General features: G+C 55.1%; 1 protein-coding gene across 1 annotated transcript; it reads left to right on the plus strand.

The window, feature by feature from the left end:
* Pde4c (phosphodiesterase 4C) lies at positions 1–21,319 on the plus strand (the record flags this gene model as incomplete). The annotated part of the gene is made up of 15 exons (XM_029559362.1): positions 1–1,420; positions 15,032–15,223; positions 15,682–15,718; positions 15,799–15,872; positions 16,124–16,176; positions 16,493–16,605; positions 16,681–16,774; positions 17,199–17,362; positions 17,502–17,600; positions 17,978–18,142; positions 18,222–18,321; positions 18,523–18,677; positions 20,019–20,141; positions 20,617–20,697; positions 21,107–21,319. Coding segments are annotated over exons 1-15 (1,836 nt in total), but the record flags the coding sequence as incomplete, so codon positions are not given.
* Positions 21,320–22,060: the final 741 nt, after the last annotated feature.

A 22,060-nucleotide genomic window follows, 5' to 3' on the forward strand; every position in this document is an offset into this window, starting at 1 on the left:
AGTCTTGATGGCAAGCAACTTTACCCTCTGAGCCATCTTGTTGGCCCTGTTTCTCCAACCTGGGAACATGGATGGTGTTGGAAGAAGACAGCTGCTGTGGCAGACATTGTCTGGAAAAGCTTCTGAGCCGGGATCTTTCTCCTTCACCCCAAATCCACTGCATCAAGCAGCCCTTCCCATCTTTCCAGCCTAGCGCCCTCAGGGACTAACTAGCAGGCTTGAGTCATGGGACTGTCAAGTACAGCCTCCTCCCGGTCCACGCCTGGACAGCTCCTGATGCTGTCCACACACACACTTCTGATAATTAAGATGGAAAATGTACTCATGGTTTCTCCGCCACTTCCCAGGAAATTACCCCTGAGACTGAAAGGCCTGGTGGCTGGGGATTTGAGTTTCTGGAACTTGGAGGGAGGGAGGGACAGCTGGAGATTTAAGGCAAGACCAGCGGCTGTGAGGTGGAGCCCCAGCGTGTCTCAGGGATGAATGAGGTCGTGCATTCTGCGGTGGTCTGAGCGTTGGTGTGGCTATAAAGCACAGGGGTGTCTTCGGTACCCCTCCTGGCTGTCCCAAGCCTGCAAATAAGGTGGGTCTTCTCTTTAACCATCTGATTTTGGGGTGGGTAGGGTCTTAGAGGGTGTAGGCCAAGGGGGGTGTTTGTGATGTTACTGGCTTCCCCTCTGTGCCCATTTATGGTAGATCTTGGGATTCACAGCCAATAGCTGTGTGCACATCGTAGGGGGGGGCTCCCATTTCCCTGTCTTCTCAGGACCCCGATCTGTCCGTGTTCCAAGGTCTGAGCTGACCTTTCTGAGCTTGCTGGAAAACCTGCTATCTTCAGAATACTAGACCGGAGTCTGTTTCTAGTTTTCTTGCCCTGTCCCTGGGGAGGACTGGTGACCCGTTTGTGCTGTGCTGTTTTCAGGTCTCAGAACTGTTGGAATTCCAGCAGGCTCGCGGTCTCTCGAACCCAGAGCCTCTGACTCCAGTCCTCCCTTTCAGCACCGCGATGGCGGACAGCGCCCTGGACGGAGCTAGGGTCACCTGTCCTCCCGGTGCTGGTCCTGACTCCTTCCTTCAGCCCTGGGCCTGACTCCTGGCTGTCCCCAGCAACCAGCGGCTCTCTGCTCTTTGCTCCTCAGCACCATCTCCACATCCACTGCTCTTGGGTGCTGGGAGCTGCTGCCACCCTCTATTGCCTCTGTCTCCTCCACCCCTGGCCCGGGTCTGCTGTCCAGGTTCCCGAGCGCATGGAGACCCCGGGGGTCGGCCGCGCAGGAGTCCCCCGGTCCCCGAAGCACCTGTGGTGGCAGCCCCGGCGCCCCATTCGCATACAGCGGCGATTCCACTCAGACCCGGAGAGCAGCACGCGGCCCACGCTCAGAAAGTCTCGGCGCTCGTGGCCCAGCTCTTTCCACCGACGGTAGGTGGGAACTTCGAGTGGGTGGGGCTGGGTGAACGCTGGGCGGGGCCCGTAGCGGGTGGGGCTTGGGGTTCAGATGGGCGTGGCCTGCAGTGGGCAGAAGCAGCCTGTCCTTTTAGGAGGTAGGGCGGGGCCCTAGGATGGTGGGCATGGTCTGTTATGGACCGGGCCTGTTGGGGCTGGCACGTGGGTGCAAGCCAAAGGGTGAGGGAAGCACAGGGCTCCCCCTGGGGACCGGGTGGGGAGCCTGTGTCTTGTAAGGTGTGCACCCTGGGGGATAGATAAGTTGTGTGGAATGGCCCTGGCAGTGAGTGGGGTGCCATGGTTTCCTGTGGGTCTGGGTGACACCTGGTGTCCAGGTGCAGTGGACTCTGAGTGTGTGTGCCAGCGCACAGGTGCAGGCCACAGTCTGAACAGGCTGCAACCTGGGGTGGGTCTCCTGTCACCTACTAACCATGGGTGACCAGGTGTGGCTGGGTTCCCACTGCCTGCGGCTTAGCATGTGAGTTTCCTCTCAGGGGGCTGTGGATGGGTGGGCAGCTGGATATGACTGTCCTTGTCTTAGCTAGGTGTGTTGAGTGAGGGGTCCTAAGGAATGTCTGCAGATATCTTAAGGGACACGATGTCCCCTCACCATCTAAGTGCCTCTTGGGTCAGTGAAGAGATAGTGCTAGGAACAGCTCTCCAGTGGTTTCTGTGGGCTGTTGTGGACCCCGACTGGCACAGGCCCAGAACACAGAACATTTCTTGTCCTTAAGAAGAGAGGGGCTGGGAGTAGTGAGGGGGCACATCTGGCAGCCTGCAGCCAAGCATGCCTGAGTCCTGGGCTCTTCCCCAGCACAGCATAAGCCAGGTCTGGTGGCCCATGCCTGTCATTCCAGCACTGGAGGTGGAAGCAGGAGGAGCAGGAGTTCAAGGCCATCCCTGGGGACAAGGCTAGTTTGAGGCCAGCCTGGGTTACTTGAGACTTGGCCTGAGAAAGAAAAGAAAAAGAAAGGAATAGCCCGGCAGCTCCTGTTTCTAAAATGGGGCTGTGGGGGCAGAGAAGAGACTGAAGAGACACAGGGAGGTGAGGCAGAGTTCCTAAGGGGCAGCGTGGGGCTGCAGGCTTCCTCCATGCCAATCAGGCCAGACCAGGCTCCCAAGCTCAAGTCCAGGCTGAGTGCCTGAGCTATACCATCCTACTCCTTGGACTCCCAGGGGCACAAGCCTGGCTAGTGTCCCTGGCCTCTCACACCCCGGATAGCTCCAGTATAGATGGGTCCCTCTATCCAGAGGGAGGTGGCTCTGTTCCCAGGTGACCCAGCAGGGCCTGCTCCACTCCTCCCCATGACTCACAATTTTTCATCTTCAAAAAAGCAAACACAGCCAGGTGTGGTGGCGCATGCCTTTAATCCCAGCACTCGGGAGGCAGAGGCAGGCGGATCTCTGTGAGTTCAAGGCCAGCCTGGTCTAAATAGTGAGTTCTAGGACAGCAGGTCTACTGGGAGACCCTGTCTCAAAAAGACAAAAAAAGAGAACAAACACATTTCAGTTGGGCCTGTCTGGAGTGGGGGAGGCCCCATGTGGCCCAGGAAGCTAGGCGTGGCAGATGCCTGTACTATTCCATATGGGAGGGGAGGGGCTCACCCCGAGGGGCCCAGAGAAATCAAGTTCATTCAAGGCTGTGAGATGAAAATTCTACCCCTAGCTTGATCTTCCTCACAGCCCTCAACGGATCACTTGGGTGTAGGACGGTCAGAATACCTTGTTCATAAAGCATTTATCAACAGTCTCTACAGTTTGCCTAGTCCTATACCAAAACCCATGAAGTGCTCACAGGCTAGTGATGGAGGTCCTCACAACAGGACTTCAGGGACTCTGGGAGCCCAAAGGTGGCTCATGGGCCAGTATAGCTGGGGAGTGGAAGGGGAGACTTTCTGTTTATGTTGCATGCCTTTATGGAGCACAGACTGAGTACCAGGAGCTGAGGGTATGGCTGGACAGATGTGACCCTACCTTTAGGGGACCCATGGGGTGTCTGGATCCAGAAACAGCAAATGGAACATGAGGCTGGAGCAGACAGGGCTAAGAGGACCAAGCCGAGACAGGCTGCATGGAGACTTGTAAAGTGGGGAGCCATGGGAGAATGAGGAAGAGGGGAGTATACAGGTCCCATCAGCCTCCACCCTCCCTCCTCTGCCTTAACCTTCCTAGGGGACTTGAGTAAGTGGTCTCTCCTCCCAGGACCACAGCAAAATGGACAGAACAGAGCTCATTTACCTTGTCTCTGGAGCCTCCTGGTAGCAGAGGAGAAAAGTGCCTATCCAGTAGAAAAAACAAAGGCAATGGTCAAGGGCCCCAGAGATTTCTGGGCAGCCTCCTGCCCTGGGGTCACATAGCAGTGTAGGATCAGGTCAGGATGGGGTCCCCATCTGTCCCCCTTGCTTCATCCTTTCCCTAGCAGGACTTGTAATCCTGGAAGCTCACGTGAGCTGGACATCAAATTCCCAGTTCAGCTCTCTAGTTATTTCTATTTCTCTATGTTAAAAGCTATTAATGTCACATCACTGTAAAAATCGTTAATGAAACAAATTTGAATCTGTGAATGAAACAGTCATAGTACAGCCATTGGTAAAATATTCGTCAGGGTGACCACTGGGACCGCAGTGAGGTAGATAGTTAATGATTAAGTGGGAGAGGGCCAGATGAGGGAGGTCACTGACCCGGCTCCAGTGACTGGGCCCTACCTCGCATAGCTGTGTGACCACAGGCAAGTGGCCAAACCTCTGTTTCTCACAGCATTTGACAGAACACCAATTGCATAAGAGGCAGTCACTTCTTAGTTACTCTATAGTCAGTTCTCACCTATTTTCTGTGATTTTAGGGGTGGAGCTGAATCCCTCTGTGCCTCAGTTTCTCCTTGGTGTGGTGGGCCCATGATGAGGCCCTCTCACAGGCAGCCTGCAGTGACATCAGGACTTCTTGTCCCCTGGCTCTGATGTCCCCCTCTTCCTAGCAGACCCTGCTGGCCTCTGGCCCCTGAGAATAGCTATAATTAGTTGCCGGCCCAGCAGCAAGGGTATTCTTGTTTTGGTTCAGCTAAATCTGTTTGCACCAGTTGTCCAGGCCTGGGGATTAGTTTGTGGGCGGGGCTTCCTGGTCAGGCCCAGCAACTGTCTTTTTGGCCTCCCAGCCTCAGGGTTATAACCTGAGAAATGGGTGGAACTGGGGTTCCAGCTGTAGCAGGGTCCTCTTGTGCTCCTGCCTGCACTGCTCAGTAGGTAAGCACCTTAGATTCCCCAGCATGTCTGGAAACATGGATGCCACTTGCCAGGGACACCTAGGACCAGGGCTTGGCTGCAGGGTTGGGGCCAGCCTCAGTTCAGAAGTTTCTGGGACTCCATGTGTCCCAAGGGTATTCTATGTCTTTCCTCTACATGTGATGCCCACGAGCCTCAGTTTCCCCTTATGTCGAGTGGAGTGGTGTTCTCAGCATTTGGAGGGCAGAGCACAGACCCGAGGTAGCCCATGGGTGCCATCGCCCTTTCCCAGGCCCTGGAAATCCTTGTGTGTCCGGGTGAGGACAGCTGGCAGTCACAGAAAGGAAGGCTGGGTGGATGTTTGTCTAGGAGAGACAGATGCTGAGCTAATGAAGCTGTCCAGACTCGGGCCTGGGGAATGTCAGAGCAGGTCACATGAGGCTGGGGCTGGAGGGCACTGAGCTGCAGCCACGGCCCACAGAAGCCCTGAACCCCTGCTTCAAGCTTTAGTTTCCCCAGCTGGCAAAGGCTAAAGGTTTGTTTTTGCCTGGGCCGACCTCGGTGGTTGACCTGAAATGACCCAAAACACTAGGCGGGCTATGGTAACCCTGTGAGGGGGTCAACCCACTTCCTGATCGTAAAGAGGAGGCCAGGGTCACGCCCAGATACATAGAGTCTCAATCCCCAGGTCTTCCCCAAGTCCCAGACCCTCAGCCACCATCCCTCCTCCGTAAAGGTTATACGGAGGGCGTTGCAATGAAAGTTTGTACATCTTCCATATACTGGATTTGTGGAAAGTCTAGGTCTCTGTATACTTTTGACAATGACCAGTCCCTGGTCCTTAATCCAATACCCCGTCCCCGTGGTTTCACATCCCCAGTTATAACAGTAGTATGAATCAGCCCCCCGACAGTTGCGCAGCTGCTGCAAAATTCTACCACTTCCTGGGCAAACATAAAAATCTGTCTGTGATAACGCGTCCTGCTTGAGCAGATGGGAGCACCCCGGCTCCCTGGGGGACCCCGTTAATGGTAACGTGCATCCACGTCCTGTGTCCCCACATTCAGGCCGGGTCTCCCCTAGAGTCTGGTCGCCGATGTCCCACGATCCGGTAGCCAGGGCACAGAGATCTACCTCCAGGTCGGGCCACCATGTGTCTGGTGGTGTCACCTTTGTGGTGCTGTTGGCAATCATTCCCATAGCTGCACTGATCACCAACCATGTGACCTTTTGGGGCTGGTGTGGATTCAGGGTCTCTATAGATCCAGATGATCTTGTCAGCATCGGCCCCTCGATTGTCAGGAGTGACAGGATGAGCATGAAGGTGAGTTTCCTCATCTTGATCTGTAAGAGACAGAGAGAGAAGGGCTTCCTCAAGGGTAGGTCTCCCTTGGCGATTATGAGGAGGTGTCTGTCTGTGTTTTGTTCGTTTCTTTTGGGCCTTAAGGGCCAAGTGTTGGCTCCGCCAGGGTCTTTTCTTTTCCCTGTTAGTCATCTTCGTTGGAGCCATCACCCTGTAGGGGGAGATATTTGAGGTTTCTGGCTGGTACCCAAATAGGCTTGTCTTCTCCCGTGGGGAAAACACAACCGAATCCTCTCCCCATCGTTAACAGTGGGTCCGGTCCTCTCCACTGGCCCGTCGGGTCCTTCCATCTCACCTCTACTCGGGGTTTGGTATTTTCTTGTCCCTAGTGAACTTGAAATTTAGATTGTGAAGTATTTTTTGAGCGATCTAAAATATTTATGGTGAATAGGGCTATCCCTAGCTGCTGATGGGGGCTCAGTCCCCCTTTTTGTTTTAATAATTGAGTTCTGAGTGTTTGATGATTTCGCTCGACTATAGCTTGACCCTGTGGATTATAGGGTATTCCCATGGAATGTGAGATGCCCCATGTTTTAAAGAAGGTCTGTATTGAGGCACTGACAAAACAGGGGCCATTGTCAGTCTTTATCTGAGAAGGCAGGCCTAGGGTAGCAAAACATTGGAGAAAATGTGATTGGGCATGTTTGGAGTTTTCTCCTGAATAGGTGGTAGCCCAGCATGCAGGAGAGAAAGTGTCTATGGATACAAAAGTGTACTTAAGCCTTCCAAAAGGAGCATAGTGTGTGACATCCATTTGCCACAACTTGTTAGGCTGTAATCCTCTTGGGTTAACTCCCGGGCCCTGTAGGGGGGCACCTTAAGATAGGGTTGGTAAGCTTTACAGGTATGTGTTATTCTTTTTAAATCCTTTATCGGGACAGTGGGAAACCGTGCATGAAGGCCCCGCCAATTGATGTGAGGTCATGGAGGTTTGTTGCCTCCTGGGCCGTATATATGTTGGTCCCATTTGAAGCTAGACGATCAGCCAGGTTGTTGCCCTCTGTAATGAACCCAGGTAGCCCCGTGTGACTCCATATATGTTGAATGAAAATGGGGGAGCTTCTGTCCTCTAAGGCCCCTTGGATCAAGACCAAAGTGTGGTAATTGGGTGGGAGTCCAATTTGATATGGGCCTGTGGTAAGCCTGGGAGGAGGTTAGCCATGTAAAGGCTATCGGTATACAGGTTGAGGGGAGAGCTTAGGTCTTGAAGAGCCATGAGAAGAGCCAGCATTTCTTTGAATTGTGCCGAGCCCTCTGTAGCACGGAAGTCACACCTCTGAGGCCCCCCTCCTGGGTTGGGGCCAAATGCTGCATAGGCGGCCCTGCTCTGACCCCCATCAGTAAATACATGTAAGCCATCGGGGATCACACTCTTGGAAAAGACGGAAGGTGCCTTGAGGGGCAGTCGTTGAAGGGCTGGGGCCTACTTAGAGGCCCTGTAGTGGCAAGTGATGTCCCCAAAATATCCTTCTAGAGCCATTGCCACTCTTGAATTGCTTTGCCTAAGCCAATTGAAATCCGCTAAGCACTGGGGGACAACAATCTTATTAGGATCTCTCCCAAACCTTCGAGCTGCCAGGCTCCTTCCCCTTATAATCATGTCTGCTAGTTGATCCCCAGTTGTATACACTCTCAGTTGACCCCCAAGGGTAGCGTGTACCCACTCCATTGGCTCTTGTTCTTGGACCAGCGCTGCCATGGCCAGCCTGTCTCCTGTAATGACCCATAAGCAAAAGGGGAGCTTGAGGGTATCTTTTGACTGAAGCCCCCACATCTAGGACCTCCTGGAAGGCCCTAATTGCCTCCCAGTGTATATCTTCCAACTCGACCTTGGTCTGGGGAGGTTCCATCGTGAGGAGCCAATAGAGGGGGCTCAAGGCTTTCATGGGGGCCTTTACCCAGGGCCTGAGCCAATTTATTTCTCCCTTTAGCAGTTGGAGTTGTAGGATGGTAGGCTCTTTGGGGATGTCTAAGGTGGGTTTGAAGGGGCTGTGTGAGAAGTAACTGCATGCCTAGGATTTTAAAAGGAGGCACACGTTGGATCTTTTCAGGTGCTACCCAGAGGCCATGCCCTTCCAGCCTTTGTTAACACTGTATCCAGGAAAGGCTGTAATTTAACTGCCTCTGTATGTCCAATTATAAGATCATCCATATATGAGCATAGTAGTGTTTTATTGCCCGCCCGCCATTAAAGGCTGAAGAATAGAGGCCAAGTAGTTCTGGCAAAAGGCGGGGCTATTGGCCATCCCTTGGGAAAGCACTGTCCACTCAAACCTCCTATCAGGGGCCTGATGGTTTAAGGTGGGAATGGAAAAGGCAAATTTTCCCAATCTCTTGGGCTAAGAGGAATGGAGAAGAAACAGTCTTTAATATCCATGACCACAATAGAATGCTCTACTGGTATTGCAGCCATCCAGGGCATACCTCGCAAGGGGGTGCCTACCAGTTTCATTCTATCATTAATCATCCGGAGATCTTGGAGCATCTGCCATTTTCCTGAAGCCTTTTTGATGACAAACACTGGAGTAGTCCAAGGACTGACCGAGGGGCGAAGGTGCCCCAGTGCCACTTGTTCCTCCACTAAATCTATTAAAGCCTTAAGTTTTTCCTCAGTCATGGGCCACTGCTCCACCCATACTGGCGGTCCCTCTCTCCATTCAATACAAGGGACCTGGGAGGCAGTGGCCTTTAGTATTGGGGGTGTACCCGAGGGATCTTGTCGGGCTCTCCCCTATAATTGTGGAAATAGGAGAAATCCTGCTCCTTAACCTCTTCAACCCTTTGTGGCATGCGATTAGCTTCCTCATGTTCCAAGAGATCATCATAAAAGGCCCTATTGTCTGTGGTCAGTACAGGGTCCATCTGGCTCAGGATATCTTGGTCCATGAGATTGGATTGGAGGCCCTCAACCACTAGCGGCTGTATCTCCCCTTCTGCCCCATCTGCGTCTCTCCACTTTACCAATCCCTTGACCTCCTCTGACCTTGAGAGTCCCCTCACCCCCAACACTTTAGGGCCGGCCTGTAGCTGCCATGTCATGGGCGCTTCCTCCTTTCAAAGGATCGTACGATCCGCCCCCGTGTCCACTAAGCAAAGAAACCTTTTACCCACTATAAAAATACGCGTTTTGGGCCTCACGCCCAGGTGTATCGCGACCGACCAGTGAGCCTGTGATTCCATCTTTCCTCCTTTGGGTACCGGGGCTAGAGGCTGCCCCTGAACTAGTTTAAAGGATTGCCTGTCAAGTCAAACCTCGACCTGCAATCCTTTTTCCAATGGAACCCCTTTTTGCAACTGGGACAGGGGGTTGTAGGTTTGCTGGGCTCTCACCCCTACCTTCCCCCAGGGGGTCCAAGGGGCTCTATCCTGCCACATTTAAACACCCCCCCCCGGCTTTTTTCTCCTCCCTACTAGCTCAGGCTCCCTGACACCCCCCACCCCCCACCCTCCTCCGGCCGCAAGGAGCGCCTGGGTCAGGGCATTGGCCAGGGAGCCGGTCTGGGCCTGTAGGGTGGTGGTTAGCACCTGTGTCTGTTGGCTATGAGTTCCTACATCTTGGGAGGCCACAATCCAGCAGCTGACTGAAGCCTGCCTCAAGCCTGAGCAGGCGGCGATGATCACTATACATACCTTCCCACACCATTAATCTGGTGAACTCCCTCAGAGGCCCAGGGGCAATTTCCTGACAAGGCTCTTCTCTACTCTGTCAACAAAGTCTGTAAGGGGCTCGCTTGCCTTTTGCCTCAGCCCCACAAGGAGATCCTCCGATGGCCCTTCGTTTTTGAGCTTTTCCAGGCTACAAGGCCTGCTCGCCTCACCTGGTCCCGTAAGGGGCAGGCAAAGCTACCTATTGTATCCCGGTGGAATAGGCATCAGCAGTCCCCGTCAACTGCCCTTAGGAAAGGGGGATCTGTGGGTTTGCCCCATGATTCTGCTCTGCTATGGCTCTACACTCCTCTTTGTATAAGGCTAGCCATTTGATGAACTGATTGCTAGGGAGGACTGCCTTAGCCATATCAGTCCAATCCCTAGGGATGCCTGGCTGGTGGGCGATGTTTTCCACCAAGGCCTCGGCCCAAGGAGAACTGTGGTCGTCAATGAGGACTGCGGCCCTTAACTCCTTAAGGTCCTTAGGTTCCCATGGATACCAATCTGCTGCCAGGAACCAAGGAACCAAGTTTACCGGAACGCCTTACAGGCAGGGGTGGGTTCCGCCGGCACTCTCTCCTGGAAAGCGTCTCCTGCCACCCATCTCCTCTATCCTGGCGGCCGGGGGTCGTGGTCCCAGCGGAGGGGTTCATGTGAATGGCCTGACCGATAGACTGGGGGCTGCTCCTCCCCCTCTCTTTCTCCCCCGATTTCTCTCACCGACCCGTCAGCCTCTTTGGTCTCCTCCTTGGCCTCGACTGTCAATCTTGCTTTAACACCTACGGCTAGCGCTCCCACGGGCCTTCGGCAGCGTTGCTCCTTCTGTTCTTCATCAAACTGCGCCCACGCCCCAGGGTCTGGCTCCTTTTCCGTCTCCCTCGAGCCCTTCCTTCCCCTCCCCCACTGTCCCCCGCACCGCCGAGGCAGGGGATCTCCCTCACTGAAGGTCCCTTAAGGGCCAACATCGTGGGGTAGAACCCCAACGGGGGCTCTGCCCCAAAGTGTTTCCCTCTCTCTTGCCAGCCTCTCCACCCTCTCCACGCATCCCGGGGCAGACACTCGGGGCGCCAAAAGCGTCACTGTCTCCCAGACCTGGCGCCGCCTGATCAGAGAGCTCCAAGTCTCGGCTCTTGAAGCATATATCGAAGAGCCTTTAAGGCTGGGTCACTTTTTCCTGAAGTTGAGCTACCCATGCTGAGGGTCTCACTTACCCCGAGAGCCCGATTGGCCTCGGCCAGGAACTTTTCCGTAAAAGGTTCCTCACACGGGGCACCAGAATGTGGCGCCTCCATCCAGCCAGCGAGTCAGGACGTGGGGCTCAGCGATGGGGGCCGAGGAGGGGTAAGTGCGCTGCTCGCCCGCCTCCGGGAGACTCTCAGACGCAGCAGGAAGTTTAGTCAGGCAGGAACTCCTTTATTGCAAGCGTTTACAGAGCTTATAAGGGCAAGAACCACAATCATTAGCACAGGCGGGAACTCATCCTCCAATCCTGTAGAAGGTCATGTAGATCACGGAGGCTCCTTTCAATGTACTACTATGGTGATCACGAGGTGCTCACGTGCTCTCCTCCTGGCTAGCCTCCAGTCACCTATACTGCCTCTCATTTTTGTCCAGGGCCTTACTGCTTAGCTCCTCCTTCCACTGAGGCGATTGGTGCCGTTTTGAACACAGTGTCCCTACAAACCCCAAGTCTCCAGAACGCCCCTTGCCCATGGGGGGCAGTGATGGGGTTTCCCAGGGCCACCCTTCCTCTCCTCAGCTAACATTTTTAAAAATTTACTTATTTTTATTTTATGTGCATGAGTGTATTGCCTGAATGTATGTGAGTGCACCCATGTCCTGTGATGCCCATGGAGGTGAGACTGTCAGATCCCTTGGACCTGGAATTACAAATGGTTGTTAGCCTCCACATGGGTGCTGGGAACCAAACATGGGTCCTCTTCAAGAGCAGCCCATGCTCTGAACTGTTGAACCTTCTCTCCAGTCCCTCTTTTCCCTCTTTTTTTTAAATTGTTTTTGGTCTTTTTGAGATAGGGTCTCTCAGTAGCCCCAGCTGGCCTGGAACTCACTATGTAGACCAGGCTGGCCTGGAACTCACAGAGATCCGCCTGGGATTAAAGGTGTGTGCCACTTTGCCCAGCCTTTTCTTGTTTTTGAGGCAGAGTCTCACTAGGCAACCCTGCTGGCCTGGAACTCACTGTGTAGACCAGGCTGGCCTCATTTCACAGAGATCTGCCTGCTTTCTCCGTCTCCTGAGTGCTGGGATTAAAGGCGTGCACCACTATGCTTGACAATGACTCTTCTTTTTGAGACAACGTCTCACTCTGTAGTCCAGGCTGCCTTGGAACTCATGACAATCCTCCTGTCTCAGCCTCTGGAGCAATGAATGGCAGCCCTGCCCAACCACACCATCTTGCCTAACCACACCATCTGACTCCTCCGACTCTGCAGTTTCAGCCCAGTCCCGACTCTGCAGTTTCAGCCCAGTCCCAGGTCCAGGGTGAGACCAACAGGGTGAGAAGCAGAAAACCACAGTCCCCAGGGTGCCCCCTGGCATTTCCCCAGGCATGTTGTCACTTGCCTGTCATCCCAGCACTGGGGAGGCTGAAGCAGGAGGATCAGGAGTTCAAGGTCATCCTCAGCTACCTCTGAGTTGAGGCCAGCTTGGCTACAGGAGACCCTGTCTCAAAAAAACTAAAACCAAAGCAAGCAAACAAACAAAAACAATAGGGAGACAGGCAGGCAGATCTCTGTGAGATTGAGGTCAGCCTGGTCTACTTAGTGAGTTTCAGGCTAGCTGGGGCTACAGGGAGACCCTGTCTCAAAACAAAACAAAAAAAACCCACAAACAAGCAAAAAAAAACAAAAACAAAACAGTAACAACAAAGACCCAAGACCAAAACCTGAATGCCAGGGCTTGGTGCCACACACTTGTCATTCCAGCACTTGGGAGACTGAGGCAGGAGGATTGCCACGAGTTCAGGGTCACCCTGGGTTACATAGTTCAAAGCTAGCCTGGGCTATGTGAGGTACTGTCTAAAAAGAGGGCAAAAGTCAACATATATAAGTCAAAATAAATTAGTAGAGACTAGAGTCGCAGGCATACCATGCGTTAGCTTTCCCCAGGCGCGTGGGTCAGGATTGTTTACACGTGGGCGGGACCTGGCCCTCCATTGCGTCCCCAGCTCCGCCCCCTCCCCTCCCGCGCAGCTAAAAAGGCGGGGCACTGAGTTCGTCCAGCCCCGGCCGCACCATGCAGGGCCCCACGACGCCTGGCTCCCCACTGGGGTCCCGGCGCGGCTCTCCCGCACTCTTCCGGAAGTTGCTGGTGAACCAGAGCATCCACCTGCAGCGCCGCTTCACCGTGGCCCATCCGCTGTGGTGAGGGGACCGGATGGGGAGTAGGTGACAGGCAGGAGCAGCTGCAGCCACGCTGGGGTCAGGCGTCCTGCCCGTCCCGCCTCCTCCCCGTCGCCTGGCCTCTCAGTTTGTGACTGTCTGTCCCCTCCACTCAGCCTCGATGTCCGCTCAGGGGACCAGCCCGCTGGCCCCAAGGTCCCTGTGCAGACCCGCAGGTCTCCTCCTGACCCTGCTGGCCTGGGGAGGAGGAGGGGCACGCTCTGGACCATGTCCACCTTCGCCAGCCACCTCGGGACCCTGGCCCACCCTGAATCCCGAGAGCACGGGAGGAAGACGGATTGCTCCAGGGTCGGGGTTGCGGGTCGGACAGGGCTTTGAAGGTGAGGTGGGGTCCCGGGATTGCACCCCGAGTTCGAATTCTTGCCTGTGCCAAAGCGTCGGTGGCCTCGTGGGGCTGAGCATTTAGATCGCGGTTGAGGCCAGGACCTGTGAGTGCTGACTGTGGCCAGCACCGTGCATTCATTTTGCTCCGACTGCATGCTCAGTGAGTATAGCATCAGAGACCGGACGTCCCTGTCTCAGGGTCACATAATCAGTTAGTGACAGGCAGGGGGAACGCGGAAGCGTGACTGTGGCCCTTAGAAAGGGCGGTCGTGGTCCTGGGGAGCCTCAGGACCTGGGTCTCCAGTGGCGCCAAGAGCAGTTCCTCTCGACGATGCGGTGGGGACGCCCCAAAGCGAGGTGGGCAAAGACCACACGTTTTTAGCAAGCTGGACCTGAACCTGGGCCCGAAGTCCCCTCCCCGCTTCGTCCCTCAGTTTACCCGTCTGGTCCACTGACCGCAGAGCTGTTCCCACAGCCTGGATGCCGACCTTGCTCCTGGCTGCGCGCGTCATGGAACAGACGCCTGACCCTGCCGACCCAGGCTAAGTTTAGAGTAGAAAGAAATACGGCCTACTGGCTACAGGCACCCCGCCAGCCCTTAGCTCTCGGCGCCCAGGGCTGGATTCGAATCCAGAACCTTGTGGCAGCACCTGCCTCGGTTTCTCCAGTTTTCCCTAGGTAGGAGAGGAAACGGGGTCGCCACGGCAGGCTTTTAGCCTTGGGTGGCAAACATGGGGTATCCGGCCCCAGCTGGTGTCCTCTGCGGAGATCAAGTGGACCCCATGGGGCCCCTGGGCCTGGGGCAGGGGAAGAGGGGCTAACCTCCGCCCACCTGACCTAACGGACGGAATCACGCGGAATAGGCCGAGCACAACCGAGCTCATCCAAGTGCAGTCAGACTAAGCCGAGGATGCCGAACCTGGCCCAAGAAAGCCGAATGTGGCCGGACTGACCCGAAGATGCACGAATTTATCCGAACCCACCCAAACGTCGTCGGAAATAGCGAATAGGGCAGAACTCACCCCACCCGACTGGCCTGGCTCTGGCAGACGGTTGGAGCTCAAACTCAGTATCAGGACGGAGTTAAAGGTCACAAAGCAAGCGACCAAGTGACCGCCAGGCGGGAGCAGCCAGTGTAAAGGCCCTGACATCCACGCGGGGCGTGGCCTACTTGAATGGGCGGGGCCTATAGACTGGGCGGGACCTCAAGGTTTGGGGCGTGGTTAAGATGTGGGCATGGGACTTCTTGCTTGCCAGCAGTCTTTGAGACGGAAGCGGTTCAGGTTCAGGCAGGCTTCCGCGCCTGCTTGAGGTACCGCAACCCTGGACGCTTGAGGGTGGATAACCACGCCCACATTAGGGAGAGCGCGGAGGTGCAGAGAAAAGCTGCTCTCCTAGTGACACGGCTATTTGTGGGAATGGATGGGACTCAGGTCCCACCGTCTAGACCCCAGCAAGAAGAATCCCAGGGTAGACACGCAGGGATGGAGGTGGGAGGGGTGTGGGGTTCCAGGCCGGTGTATCCCAGGTAGGACGCGGGGAATATTCACACGGCCGCCTCCGTTATTGGCATCCGTGTTCTCTGACCGTCACCTCCTCTGTCCCTGACCTCAGCTTTGAACTGGAAAATGGACTTCCGTGTGGCAGGAGCATCCTGGACCCTCAGTCGGGGCCTGGCCTTGGCCGGGTCCTCCGGGCCCCTGCCCAGCACGGCCAGCGGCGGGAATCCTTCCTATACCGCTCTGACAGTGACTATGAACTTTCACCTAAGTCCATGTCCCGGAACTCCTCTGTGGCCAGCGACCTGTGAGTCCCCTTCCTCCACTTAGAGAATTCTCTTGAGAGAGCCTTTAAGTGAGGTTTTGAAGTTTAAGTAGGAGTTTCCAGGCAATTAACTTTATTATGACCAGCAGGCAGCAAATGATTATCAGCGATCTGTGGGCTTAGCCTATCTAGGTTGGGGACAGAGGCGGAACATTAATCCAGGAACATTAAGGCCAAGGAGCAGCAATTGAACAAGTACTTTGATTTGAGCTCTCTAGTGTCTGTGATGAAAAGGGAAGCAATCATTTCTGCCCTGACCCTATGAAGACCCCTACTGCCCTTCGGACTCAGTTTCCCCTTTATAAAATGTGGATAAAATGAGGGATTGGTTGGAGAGACTGGGTTTCTCAGGGAAAGCCAGAACCAGAAGGGCCCAGGGCTGGAGTCCTGAGGGGAGAGGGTTCACTGGAGCTGTCCTAGTGATGGTCCTATCCCCACAGACATGGAGAAGATATGATTGTTACGCCCTTCGCCCAGGTGGGTGTCCCCTACCCTCCCTGCCCACGAGCAGGCAGGGGGATCTGCACCCTCACAGCTGTGCATCACCCTCGACACAGGTCCTGGCCAGTCTTAGGACAGTCCGCAGCAACGTGGCAGGTCTGGCCCTTGATCTAGGCCTTGGGGCAGCCAGGTACCAAGAGGGCGGGCAGGAGGGGTGGGGCCTGGAGGAGTGGGGTGGGGTTTGGGAATGGGGGGGCTGGAGGAGGGGGGTGGGGTTTGGGAAGTGGGGGCTGGAGGAGCTGGAGGCGGGGCTGGAGGAGGGGGTGCGGGGTGAGGTCTGTGGCTGTTAGGGGGACAGGGCCTAGAGGTGTCAGGGCATGGATAGGCAGTCCTGGATGACCGGGGGCAGGGTGGACCACCCCTAAGCATCCCTGTTCACAGGCAGGTGCTTCTGGGGACCCCTCCATGCAGCAACCAGTGTGCTGCCCCCACAGGTATGCACCTGTTCCCACCGCCCTGTTCTCTACACTTGGTGCCTCTGTGTGAGTCTTCCCATCCAGCCCTTGGACTGTGGCTCATTGTTACCCCATTTCAACCCCCAACTGCACCCTTACACCCCGAGTCTCCCTGCACACAAAGGGAAGCCGAGCCCTAGAGAGGGTCATCAGCCAACCCGCAGTCACACAGACACTTGCAGGCAGCTGAGGAACTGAGAGCAGTTCTGAGGACCCTTGGGATGGCCTTGAAGTGTGCAGATGGGGGCCTGAGGGGCACAGGGTTGAACTGAGCCCTGATCTGCCTGGCTCCCAGAGGATGCTGGGCCTCAGTTGGTGAGGGAGACGCTGGAGGAGCTGGACTGGTGCCTGGAGCAGCTGGACACGCTGCAGACACAGCACTCGGTGGCAGACATGGCCTCCAACAAGGTGAGGCTGAGTCCCTGGCTGCCCACCAGCCTTGCTCACCATGCTCCTATCCTCACTGTCCTTCCTTCCCCACAGTTCAAGCGCATGCTCAACCGTGAGCTGACCCACCTGTCTGAAGCCAGCCGCTCGGGGAACCAGGTGTCTGAGTACATTTCCCAGACCTTCCTGGGTGAGCCGACTGGACACTGCACCGGGCATAAGAAGGGAAAGACTGGCAGATTTCCCTTACAGATGTGTGGAGGAGGCAGAGGCAGGAGTGGCCACACCTAGCTCCAGGGCCAGGGCTGGAGGAAAGGGATGAACAGGGATTACTTTCAGAAGGAAGGGACATGACAGCTAGGGTTTTGAAGCATGAGTAGGAGTTTGCCAAGGAACCCAACCCTTGAGTTTTAAGGACAAGGGATTGTTTGGGGGAATATGTGTAGCCCCAGGGATACAGCAAATGGGATACAGGATCAGACAGAACACAGCAGAGGGGCCCAGGTAAAGGGTGGGGCTAGTTGAGGCTAGATCTAGGACCTGACATCAGGCAGGGTCACCCCAGCAGGCATCTGGGGGTGATAACATATCTGAGGGTCCTGCCTCACCTGCAGACCAGCCTACTGAGGTCGAGCTGCATGGACTGGTCCCTGAGGATGCTCCATGGCCCATGTCACAGATCAGTGGCCTGTGTGGGCTCCACCATGATGTCAACCTCCCCACAGCCACTGTCCCTCGCTTCGGAGTCCAGACGGACCAGGAGGGGCAGCTGGCTAAGGTGGGTCTCCCCAAAGCTGTGGCCACATTTTAATGCTCTTTCTAAAGCCTCAGTTTCCCCACCTGCACATGGGACAGGTGAGGCTCATGGAGCAAACTGAGGCTTGCACTGGGCAAGGCTGGGTCTGGTTCCCTCGTAGGAGCTGGAGGATACCAACAAGTGGGGCTTGGATGTGTTTAGAGTGGCCGAGCTGAGTGGGAACCGGCCACTCACCGCCGTCATATTCAGCATCTTCCAGGTACTGCCCCCACTTTGGACTTTAGCCCCTGGGGCGCCTCCCCCTTCCCACCCCAAGGCCTCAGGACACTCACTCATCCCTCAGTCCTTCCCTGGTACTCCTAAGTGGGAACACTTGAATGCGGGATATTGAAGGTTGACTAGAAGTTCACTGGATGGATTAGCTCATCTGTAATAAGGTCAGCACTGGTCCTGGCCCAGAAAAAGACCCAAATTGGAAGGAACATAGACCTGACCCATGGGAGAGTTCAGGGTCTCAAGGGAACAAGTGTGTCCTGGAGGAAGGGCGTCGAGGGGTGGACAGGAGCTCAGAAGAAGGGAGGGTGAGCAGTGCTAGAGCCCAGAGGCCGACCCTGACTGACATCTGTGATGGGCCAGGAACGGGACCTGCTGAAGACATTCCAGATCCCAGTGGACACACTGGTCACCTACCTGCTGACGCTGGAGGGTCACTACCACGCTGACGTGGCGTACCACAACAGCTTGCATGCTGCGGATGTGGTACAGTCCACACACGTGCTGCTGGCTATGCCCGCCCTGGAGGTACTGGGCCCAATGGGGGATGGGGGGCACCTAGGGGGAGAAGAGTCACCCTCGATCCTGACCTGTGGGACTGGCTCAGGCTGTATTCACAGATCTGGAAGTCTTAGCAGCTATCTTTGCAAGCGCCATCCACGATGTGGACCACCCTGGGGTCTCGAATCAGTTTCTCATTAACACCAGTGAGTGTGAAGATGTAGACAGAGCTGCCCAAGACAACCCTAAAAACTCAGAGGGTGGCATTGTGAAGGGGCATGAGAGCTGGGGCTTCAGTGCATGCCTAGGACTTTGCCAGTGACTTCCCGTCCCCAGATGCCTTTGGTAGAGTGCTGTCAGGAGAGTTGGGGGGAGGGGTGCCTTCAGGCTCATGGCTGTCCCCACAGACGCAGAGCTGGCACTCATGTACAATGACATCTCAGTGTTGGAAAACCACCACCTAGCGGTGGGCTTCAAACTACTACAAGGAGAAAACTGTGACATCTTCCAGAAGCTCAGTGCCAAGCAGCGACTGAGTCTGCGCAGGATGGTCATCGACATGGTACCCTCACGGTGTGGGGTCAGGACCTTAATGGAAAAAATGGGGTCTCCTCCCGGGTTCGAATCCCAGCACCCACATGGCAGCTAACAACTGTCCGTAACTCCAGTTCCAGGGGATCTGACAGCTTCTTCTGTCCTCCACGGGCATTGCACGACACGGGTGCACTTACCTACATGCAGGCAATACACACATACACACAAAATAAAAATAAATAAAATAAAAGATGGGGTCTCCTTTTGCACAGGGCATGATGGGAATGACAACCCTCTTCGCCTCCCAGGGTGATAGGGAAACAGGCAACTTCTTCAAAGCCTGAAGCCCGTTTGTCCATTTGACCACATCCCACTGGGTGGGAAATCAGGAGGTTTTGGGGTCTCATATTTAATTTATAAATTCAACAGGCATTTGAGCACTTATTGTGTACTCCACCAGCGACAGAGACCCAGATACTTCTGCCCTCTATTTTTCCTTTTTTTGGTTACTGTTACTGTTTTTGGTTTGGGTAATTTGTTTCTCCTGCCTCCACCTCCTGCTGTGGTCACAAGAGGTGCCACTGCATCTGACTTGTTAATTTGCTTTCTGAACACTTGAGCCAGGGATGGAGCGATAGCTCCACGGTTAAGAGTCCTGGCTGCTCTTGCAGAGGACCTGAATTCAGTTCCCAGCACCCACATGGCAGCCAACAATTATTTGTAACTCTGATTCCAGGGGATCCTACACCCTCTTCCAGCCTCTGCAGGTGTATACATGGGTGCTCTTACACGCATGCATCCAAAACACTCACACACTTAAAAATAAATAAAGGCACTGGGCGTGGTGGTGCACGCCTTTGATCCCAGCACTTGGGAGGCAGAGGCAGGAAGATCTCGCAGAGATCGAGCCAGCCTGGGATTCATAGCAAGTTCCAGGCCAGCTGGGGCTATAGGGAGACCCTGTCTCAAAAACACTAAAATAAATACATAAAATTTAAACAGCTGAGGCCAGGGTTGACCTTTCCTCCAAATGGTTAGGAAAACAGCCCTCTGGGGGATACAGGGATGTCACAGAACCCCAATCAGGTCTCTCCTCAGCTCTAAGCCCTGCTGTGTGGTCCCCACGCCCCCCAGGCCATCTACCTCATGAACCCCTCCTCCCCCAGCTCCCATGGTTCTTATGAGCACCTGGTGTGGCAGCCTGGCTTCCCTGAAGTCTCTTCCCTTTCCTGTGGCTGTGGTCCCCAGCCTCTTAGCAACCCTTCATCCAGCCCTTCCAGCTCACAGATGGGAACACTGAGGGACTGAGGGTCTGAGCCAGGGCAGCGTGGAAGTGTGCCATGCCCGTCCCCTCCCTGGCCTGTCCCAGGTGCTGGCCACAGATATGTCTAAACACATGAATCTCCTGGCTGACCTCAAGACCATGGTGGAGACAAAGAAGGTGACGAGTCTGGGCGTCCTGCTGCTGGACAACTACTCTGACCGCATCCAGGTATGTCACCCACCCCGGGCGTGCCACCCACCCCGGGTGTGCCACCACCCCAGGCCTCCCCCATTTTCGAGCTAGCCTGTCCTGAAACTCACCATTTCCCTACCTCAGCTTCTCAAGAGCTAGGATAACAAGAGTGTGTCATTGTGCTTGGCTTCCTCAGTTCTTAACTAGCTGCATTTATGGAGTGATGACTGTATACCCCAGTAGAAACAGTCTGTAGGATGTGTCCCATATCTTACTTAGCTGCTTCTTTCTCTCCCAAGCCCCTTCCTGCCTGGAAGATGGGGTATCCTTAGCACCAAGCCTTTTATGAGTGTGATAAGCTTTGGGGTGGCTGGCCTGGCCTGTGTCATCCTAAGCCTTGGCCCCTCAGGTCCTACAGAGCCTAGTGCACTGCGCAGACCTGAGCAACCCCACAAAGCCGCTGCCTCTGTATCGCCAGTGGACGGAGCGCATCATGGCTGAGTTTTTTCAGCAGGGTGACCGTGAGCGTGAGTCGGGCCTGGACATCAGCCCCATGTGCGACAAGCACACGGCTTCAGTGGAGAAGTCCCAGGTACCTGCTGGTACTGCGGCCAGCCAGCTAGACAGGAAGGGCCTGGCTTCTCTGCGCTTCCTGTGTTGGAGATGGTACCCTGCCCTCTGTGATAGAAGGGTGGTGTTTTTATTACTATTTTTCTTCTCCAGACAGGGTCTCCCTGTGGCCCAAACTGGCCTGGAACTTGATATGTAGACCAGGCTGGCTTTGATCTCACAGAGATCTGCCTGCCTCTGCCTCCTGAGTGCTGGATTAAAGGCACCAAACATCCAGCCAGGATGGGTTTTTAAAAGACAGTTTTAAAGGATGAATAGGAATTGAGAAGCAAACCATTCCAGGCAGAGAGCTCAGTGTAGCCATGGCACAGCAGTGGGGCTGCTGGTGGGGTTACTGGGACTCACTGTGCCTGCCCTGCTCACCCCCACAGGTGGGATTCATTGACTACATCGCCCACCCCCTATGGGAGACATGGGCTGACCTGGTGCACCCGGACGCTCAGGGGCTGTTGGATACCTTGGAAGACAACAGAGAATGGTACCAGAGCAGGATCTCCTGCAGCCCTGACTCCATCAGCTCTGAGAGAGGAGCGCCAGACAGGTTCCAGTTTGAGCTGACCCTGGAGGAGGCAGAGGAAGAGGAAGAAGAGACTAAGGGAGTGGGGGAGGGGGATGGAGGAGGAGGAGGGGGAGGAGGAATCAGCTCTAAGTAGGGGATCCTTAGAGTCAGTCACCTGGCACTTAGCTCCTCTCCTCCCACTGGCTGGCCCAATGCCTGGGCTGTGCCCTGCGCCACCAGAAGATTGGGCCAGCCCAGCTTGGACAGTCAAGCCCTCTGGGCACCTATGGGTGCTGGCAACTTCTGGGAAGTGGCTTCAGGCAGCCCCAGCTTTGTTTACTACCCTTCTATGTAGTCAACCCAATTCTAGGCATGGGCAGGTCTCAGTGTCCAGTTCAAAGACTGGCTGGGACCCACTTTGACCCCAGGATTGACTAGACCAGTGCTCTGAGGGGCTGCGTCCTCCTGTAGCACCATCCTAAAGGATGGGGTAGCTTTTGCCTGCACATAGGTTAATTTGGGATACTCTGTGCTGGGGGAGGGGCAGTTTGCTGGGGGCGGAACCAGGACTTGCACGTGCTCTGTAGCACTGTCTGCTGACTGCACTCTCCTGCAGTCACTGTCTCTGTCCTGGACAGCAGTGGTCTAGCCACTGGGGCCTCTGTCCTGTAAAATAGAAAAAAGCATGAATCCCACCCATTCACAGTGTCTTTTGATCCTTGCTTTCTGACCCCAAGCCTCTCCAGATCAGACAGACAGCTGACCCTTACTGACAAACCCCAGCCCCTCCAGGCTTCAGGTTCTCTCCTCATCTGCTCACATGCTC

The sequence above is a fragment of the Nannospalax galili genome, unplaced genomic scaffold, assembly GCF_000622305.1.
Source record: "Nannospalax galili isolate Female #2095 unplaced genomic scaffold, S.galili_v1.0 scaffold529, whole genome shotgun sequence".
In the NCBI taxonomy this organism is placed as follows: Eukaryota; Metazoa; Chordata; class Mammalia; order Rodentia; family Spalacidae; genus Nannospalax; species Nannospalax galili.